The following is a 7,975-nucleotide window of genomic DNA, read 5'->3' as shown; positions in this document are numbered from 1 at the left end:
TTCACTCTGACACCCGGAAATAGGCACATTTGGTGTGGCCAAGGTATTTATGAGACCTACGTCATTCTTACAAGTCATACGATTGGATGGAAACCACACAGGTCAACGACACGGTGTCGATACGACATTATGCGGACAGCGATGCGGATGACGTCATGCTCGTATGGTACGAAACGGGTAAATCAATGAACGTGATATCAAACCAGAGATTAGCATCTATTTACCCCATAATGAGAGACAAACTCCTCCCAAAGTGGGAGAAACTCGTGGCTGTCAAAAACCGCGTTGTCATTGGTTACATTGCACTGGAAGGAAGCTACGTACAAGGGTTATTTGTGACGCCCGAGTATCAGGGACAGGGTACTGGTCGAATGATGCTGGACAAAGCCGTTGAACTGAGAGGCAGACTGAGTGTGTCGGTGTATACTGCAAACGAAAAAGCTAGAAGATTCTATGAAAAATACGGATTCGTGGAGGTTGCGCATAGGGTTGAGGAGCACACTGGTATGTCAGAAATCATTCTAGAGATGCCCGACTAACAAACAAAAAATGGCCCACCCGGATATATGTAATGGTCTTAACCTGATAGCTGGGTTCTGGGTAGATTTCATAATCAAAACAATGGTACCAACATTGGGCAATGCGATATCAATAAAATGTACACGGTTTACGTCTCTCCGATATTGTTCGTAGTCTGTGACATTGATTTACTAAAATACCTAACTCCAGTGTTAACAAATTCGCTGATGACGCAAAGTGCTATGGTTGTGAGTCTGGAAAGTTGTCCTGGTGTTGCTAGGAGACTCTGATAATGTCCAAGAATGGTCAGAAACTTGGCTATATTTTATAGTATATTACATGGCTGTGTTTACAACAGCGGATGAAGTGAGGGACCCTGGATAGTCTAAATCCATCAATACGATGTTGTGGAGGTAGTGATGTGCCGTGTTTTCAATGAACTCCGAAACAGTTTCATCATTGTCCCATTTGCGTTGAATTTCAAAGAAAAGTTAATATTTTTCACATTTGAAAGGGTCGTGTCTTACTTGTTTCCCGGTGAGTCTCGCGCATTAACTCCGAACTCGAGTAACAAAACGCAATTTTCTTATAAATATGGCCCATTACTCATTTTTAGACTTCACATTATGAGCATGCATAACATTGATCAATCTCTTCCTTGAGACAATTCCTTAAAACGAAACTGTTTGGCCAACATGAAACAGATCTGAACTATTCAGAACTTAACTCTCGAATCAATTTCGAGGAAAAAAACATCAACAAATCAGCGCTTGCACGCCAAAAGAGTAAACTACTAATATTCAAGAGTGGGATTATACTTGAAAAATCATCATTTACGATTATTTATATAATATTCTATTCAAAGCATGAACATGAACGCGAGTTAAATACTAAGTTTCCAGCAAACCATTATCATTGAATAGCAAAGTTTCCATGGAATTATCTTACCCCATTCGAGGTTAGATCATTACAAAACCGCCGTATGAAATATTATAACTATGTTTTAAACAAGACAGTGGAATTATGGTTTGAATTTATATTTTGGAAAAAAATAATACCGTATGATGTACTTTTGTACTTCGGGACGACATCGTTAATCAAGACTAGACAGTGAACGCATTTTAATGAATTTTTTCCACCTAATTTACGAAGAGGACGAGCTACCTAACCAAATAATGTTACAATCAATATTTGTACAAGTAGAAGTTAAGGTTGTAAAAAATATATTCGCCTTATACTTGCATACAGTCTCTTGTTTATTTTTTTATGTATTTTTCCAATAAAATAACATATCACGGGAGTGTGTAAATGGCTTTCATAATTTCGATATCGTCAAGTGGCAGCGTTACATCCTCGCCATCTTTGTCACTGAAGAATAATTCTATGTTAAGTTTTTTTAAGTAGTACGCTTCAAGTTTTGGGGGTATTACCCGCAAACCTTGATTATTGATTTGTACGAATGTATTTATGTAGCAGCGATTTAAAGTCAACAATGAGAAACAATAAATCGTATTTTAAAAGTGTTTATTTTAAATTGAATTTACAGAGGAAAGTTTGTAGGCATCTTCACTGACCTTGCTAATGCAGTTGAGTGAGAGATTCCCAACAAGCCAACAGTAAAATGACAGAAGATAATATATAGATAGTCTGCGGAACTTGAAAATTTAGCATACACATAAAATTAGTGCATATTTTTAGGTTGAATTTGTGCGCGTGTCCATGTACATTCACAATACGTGTGGGCAAATCAGTCGGAAAACGTTCCTATGTGTCGATTATTCAATCTCAATCAGTAAAAAGTATGAAACTAGAGGTTTAGCGCCATCACTTGGTAAGTTTAAACTATTAACACGCACGAGTGTGCGATTCCCTGGTAAATGCTCAGACCACTCACCGTCTCTCAACACCGGACGGTGGACCACTGAGGTAAATGGAAGGGACTAGTCACAGTTACAGTGATATATACATGTATTTCTGCAATTAATTATAGTACATATGTTGTTATACTTGGGGTACTATCAAGTCGGAAGTTCATGTACGCGGTATGACATTCTTTGTTCTAATCAATTGAATTAAAAGAATATTGGCAAAATTAATTATTTATTTATTTACTAACAATGTGTGTATACACCAACCCACCCACCGAATTACGTCGCTTTTGTTATTAATAAAGTATTTATCTAATAAATTGCGCACCATCCACACAGCAACACGCACCACCATACAGATACTAAAAATAACCAAACTAATCACTGGAGATATAATAGATCTCCGCATATCCGCATATCAAAGCAGTCCAGTTACTAGTTTCAATTAAATAACCAAAAATATCATGTTTTAATTCGTTTCCGCGTGTATAAAATGAAATGTTATGACATAATCACCATTCGTTGTCAGGTTGAAGATGCAGTCACGGTACGTGTTGCACTTTGTAAGACGCAAGTGTAACACGCTTGTATTACTAGTATTTAGTGTATATTAGTATAGATTCCTCCTTCCAGAATGTATATTTTCTACATATCAATGTGATCTATAAAGAAAGTATGCTCGGTTTTTATACAGTGAATCTCTTCAAATATTATGTTCTATGAACGATTGGCTGCAGATCAAAACGAGTATCGACCCAAGTGTTCACGTCACTGATGAGTTTCGCCGCTAGATGGCGCGGGATTACGGAAAAGTTGTTACACAAGCTGCACTGGACATTGCGTTATTATGACAACTCCATATTTCCACAAATTCAAACTCGAAAAGAAACCTTCTGCATCATGGAAGAAATGTGCCCCGAACTGCACGTTCCGTACACACAATGGACCGTGTTTCAAATATGAGTTCACCCGTTTAAACGCGAGGTAATCCGATGGCACGGTTTCGTATCCGTTTATCCCTCTCTCCACGATCACGTAGAGGCAGTAAGCTGGAACATTATACCTTGAAAATTTAAGATGGCGGGGGCTAGTTGCATTTTTTTTCCTGCAAATATTTTATTTACATTTACAAGATGCCAAAGTCTGTGTAGTAGTGTGCCGTTCGACAATTGGATAGTGATAGTATTTCTAGTATTTTTAAATTACGCAACATAAATAACACACGCTAACTCAAAGAAAGTCAGAGATAATGTAGCTGACACTTATTATAAACGGCGTCTGCTATACGGAGTTAGGTCTTCGAGTTAGGGGTCAACCAGCTGGAATACTTGCTTGGAAGATTTGTTAAAAAATGTACAGACAAGATACCACAAAAACAAATATACAGTATGTATACTTTTTGGGGGCGACGACATCCACTTTTGACGAAACAACGCTTGGGGTGATGTAAAAAAATGTAACTCGAAATTTATGAAGAACATCTCGCGACTTTCAACTCAAGTTCGTCACCTTGTAACATTATTATTAGTATTCACTCGCATGATCAATTACATTGAAATTGCTTCACTATCCCATTTTGAAAACTTTTTCTTATCAAACTAATCGAAAAATAATTTATTTTTTAAATTCAGACAACGGTACTTTATTAATCAATATCCCAGCACCGTACACACAAGATGTGATTACTTTGGCGTTAATGTGATTAGATCTTTCAGTTATCCACACATTTTTAGTTCGATTGAAACACTGAACCCAATATAATCAACACCGTTACAAAGTTTGTGATTCCTGGCCATTGCACCCGAAACGCCAATCAAGATATTGTTTTTTTTTGTGTTTATCACCAATTGTAGGGTCACAGTGAGATGGGATTTCAACGCATGTGTTTCCATGATCTAAAAGGCATCTTGTGTGTACCATAATGAAACACTAAAAAAATGTTATTTTCTCTAAATGTGGAAATCTATTTAAACGAATGGAAAATATGATCCAAGGTTTAATTTTAACAAATTAATAAATAATGGTGATCAGTCACTGTCCTTCCTGGGCAGGTCATTACCAAGCGTGTTAGCGCCATCACATGATGATTTCTATGTACCCTGTAACCGCGCGATAACGACTGCAAAGTTATCAGACAAAAAGTCACATGAAAGAAAACAGTTTTATACAAAATAATGGACACTAAAACTAATACCGAGCCTGCCAGGATTCGAACCTGGAATCTTCTGATCCGTAGTCAGACGCGTTATCCGTTGCGCCACAGACCCAATTGACGCCCCAATCCAGCAATGCCTATCATCTACAGAACAATGTCTTAGAAATGGCATATGACCTTCACCGTCAATTGTTAGCAATAGAAAATGTGCTACATAGCTACTGAGTATAGCTGACAACATCAGCATTTGGGAAATATGAGTGGAAACATGAATCACACCACAAGTCGAAACTCAAGAAGTGCCGCCTTTTGCATTACACGATGGGAGGTTCCGGGTAGGGTATAACAAGGAGGTATAACCTCAACGGGTGTAATTAGGTCAAGTACGTGCATCTATTATTATTATTGGTGGCAGTTTCAATGGACAGCTGATTATATATATAATAATAATAATAAGTATGGTAAATAAAAAAGTATTACAAGACTAGGACAATATATAGATAGGAGGCCCGAATGGAGGAAGATACTGTTAAATACTTTATTTTAGCTGGAATTAATTTTTGCTAAAAAGACTTTCTGGGTGTTTTGTATCAGTATGGAATTTATTTTCACTGATTTCTGACAAGTTGAATGTAAAATATAGGAAAAAAGATATATTCGCTGGTTTTTATTTTCACTGAATCATTCCTTCAGCAAAAATTAATTCCAAGTGAAAATAATGTATTTTACAGTAGTGAAATGATTCCCGGAATCACACAAGGTAGCATTTTGATGGGGAGCGTGTCCTTGTCACGTGGTTAGCAACCTGTTATGGTACGCGTGATCTCGCAAAGTACTGAAAATGAGCTATTTACAGTGTATGTAAATTTCAACATCCATGCCTTCAAATGTCATGAGGGTTAACCATTACAGAATTAATTAATAAGAATTAAAAATTTAGCAGTATGTGAAAGAAAAATTATTTGCTTAGTTACTACTGCTATCTCCCCTCTCCCAGAGCTTGTAATGTTATAGAAATTGACATCCCCCAGTATGCATACCACTGAACATCTAACACGTCCGACTCCCCCAGTCAAAATGGAATCGCCATCAAAATCATGTTGAGTCAGTTCGTTGGCTGCTGGGGTACATTGGCCTTTAGAAGAAATAAAATTGTGATAAGAGCCACAAAAACTAATTTTTGCTTGGCTGCTTACTAGTCCCTGTCCAAAATGAAGAACTTTTAACCTTTGTGTGTTTTGAATAAAGATTGCCCTGTTAACAATTCATCATGATGAAACATTTCTGCCATTCCAAAACTGGATCTCAGTTGTGTATGCAAGCATTTCTTTCAAACTTGGTACAAACATCAGACTTTATGGTGCCTTGATGCATGTAATTTTGTTTTTTTCAGATCAGTTTTAAGAAAACTGTTCCAGATAAATATCCTTGACCGATAATGCTCAAACTATATACATCATGTTGCATATTTATTCATTTTGTGACCATATTCAAGATGGCTGAAATGCGTCCATTTTAGTAGTAGTAGTCCAGAGTTTTAAATCCGGTTTGGTCCCCGAAGACGAGGGTGGCCGGATTCACCTTAAACTAGTGGCAATTGCTCTTACCCCCTCCCTCCACTTTGCACGATTTAAAGCATCCCTCATCCTCATCCCAACCTTCCCACTCTCCTCCTCCACTTGCATCTTCCACGTCTTCTTTGGCCTTCCCCTTTTCCTTGGACCGCTTACCTCTAAATCAAGGGCCCTTCTTAATACATGCCCATCCTCCCTCCTCAGCACATGCCCATACCAACGTATCCCATTTGCCTTCGCCAACCGATCTACCGCTTCTTTCAAACCCAACATCTGCATCAAGTCCTCAGTTATCTTTCTGTCCATCAACTTCACCCCACACATCACTCTCACCATCGCCCTCTCTGTCCTTAAAATACCCAGCTCATTTTCACTCAAACACCATGTCTCGCTCCCATACAGCAATGCTGATCTCACACAACTCTTATAAACTATTCCTTTCATCTCCAAGGGAAATCTCTTCCCATATAGTAGCTCTCCACATTCCCTAAACTTCACCCAAGCAAACCTTGCTCTAGCTGTCACAGCCACCTCACACCCACCACCCACACTTACCTTGTCCCCCAGGTATGTAAACTCCTTCACTGTCTCAACCTCATCACACAACTTTTCTTCCTGTTCCACCACCCTTCCAACTCCATTCTTACATCTTCCACACGCAAAATCCTGTGCCAATCTTTGGGTCACCCTCTTTACTTTGCACATCTCCCATGTATCCACTTCCCACATTTCACACACCGCACTGAATTTACCTTTACCCTCTTTCCACACATGCCACATAGGTCAACCTTACTCACCAAAGCTTTCTCCTCCGTCCCACTCACCATCACTTTTGTCTTTCTCAGATTTACCTTCAAACCCTTACTCTCAAATGCTTTTTTCCATTTCACAAACTTCTCCCTCAATCCCTCCATTGTGTCATCCATCAAGACCAAGTCATCAGCATACAACATCTCTCTCATCAGCCCTTCTCTTGCACTCTCTGTAACTACATCAATGACAACTGCAAATATCAATGGTGATAGTACAGAGCCTTGATGCACACCCACCTTCACCTCAAACTCCTCTGACAACTCCGATCCTACTCTAACTCTTGTCTTTGCTCCTTCATACAAACTCATCACTGCTCTTACCATTGCCTCTGGTATACCTCTCTTCCGCATTGCCCACTCCATCACCTTCCTTGGGACTCTATCAAAGGCCTTCTCCAAATCCACAAAACACATATACAGCTTCTTCCCTTTTGCACGATATTCCTCTTGCATCCTCCTCAGAATAAACACTGCATCAATTGTTCCTTTCCCTGGCATAAAACCAAACTGCATCTCGTCCACTTCCACTAATTTCCGGATTCTATTCACTATCACCCTCTCCACAATTTTCATTGCATGCTCTAATAGTTTCACACCCCTATACGCACCACAACTCTTTGCATCCCCTTTTCCTTTAAAAATTGGTACTACCACACTCAGGCATTCCTCTTCCATCTAACACTCTCTGGCATAACTCCATTATCACACCAATCCCTATGTCTCCACTTGCAAAAATCATCTCCGCGCTCACTTCAGAGGGTCCAGCAGCCTTTCCAGTTTTCATGTCTCTGATTGCCTTCACTACTTCTTCTCGACTCACTCTTTCAACTGGCCCCTCCACCAGATCAGCCTCCACATCCTGATCCCACTTTAATGTTAAAAACTCATCAATAACGCAGATTTCTGCAATTCTGGAATGGGATCTCTATCATGCATAGATTTTGTTCAAAACTTGGTATTCACACATTGAAAATTATGGAACCTTAATGCACATCATTCTTTGTCATATTAGATTCAAAATGGCCGACAGCTGGTCATTTTGTTTTA

General features: G+C 38.9%; 1 protein-coding gene and 1 non-coding gene across 2 annotated transcripts; both read right to left on the bottom strand.

Moving 5' to 3' along the window:
- Positions 1-4,581: 4,581 nt before the first annotated feature.
- TRNAR-ACG (transfer RNA arginine (anticodon ACG)) lies at positions 4,582-4,654 on the bottom strand. Its single transcript has one exon. It is a non-coding gene; the product is annotated as a tRNA-Arg (tRNA).
- Positions 4,655-6,119: 1,465 nt separating this feature from the next.
- LOC102807557 (uncharacterized) lies at positions 6,120-7,603 on the bottom strand. Its single transcript, XM_006813890.2, has 2 exons — positions 6,914-7,603; positions 6,120-6,875 (listed from the first exon to the last, which is right to left on the bottom strand). Exons 1-2 carry the CDS (start codon positions 7,601-7,603, stop codon positions 6,120-6,122), a joined length of 1,446 nt encoding a protein of 481 aa, XP_006813953.2.
- Positions 7,604-7,975: the final 372 nt, after the last annotated feature.

The sequence above is a fragment of the Saccoglossus kowalevskii genome, chromosome 7 (assembly GCF_978046115.1).
Source record: "Saccoglossus kowalevskii chromosome 7, keSacKowa6.1, whole genome shotgun sequence".
Lineage (NCBI taxonomy): Eukaryota > Metazoa > Hemichordata > Enteropneusta > Harrimaniidae > Saccoglossus > Saccoglossus kowalevskii.
This window is presented reverse-complemented; position numbering and strand designations above follow the sequence as displayed.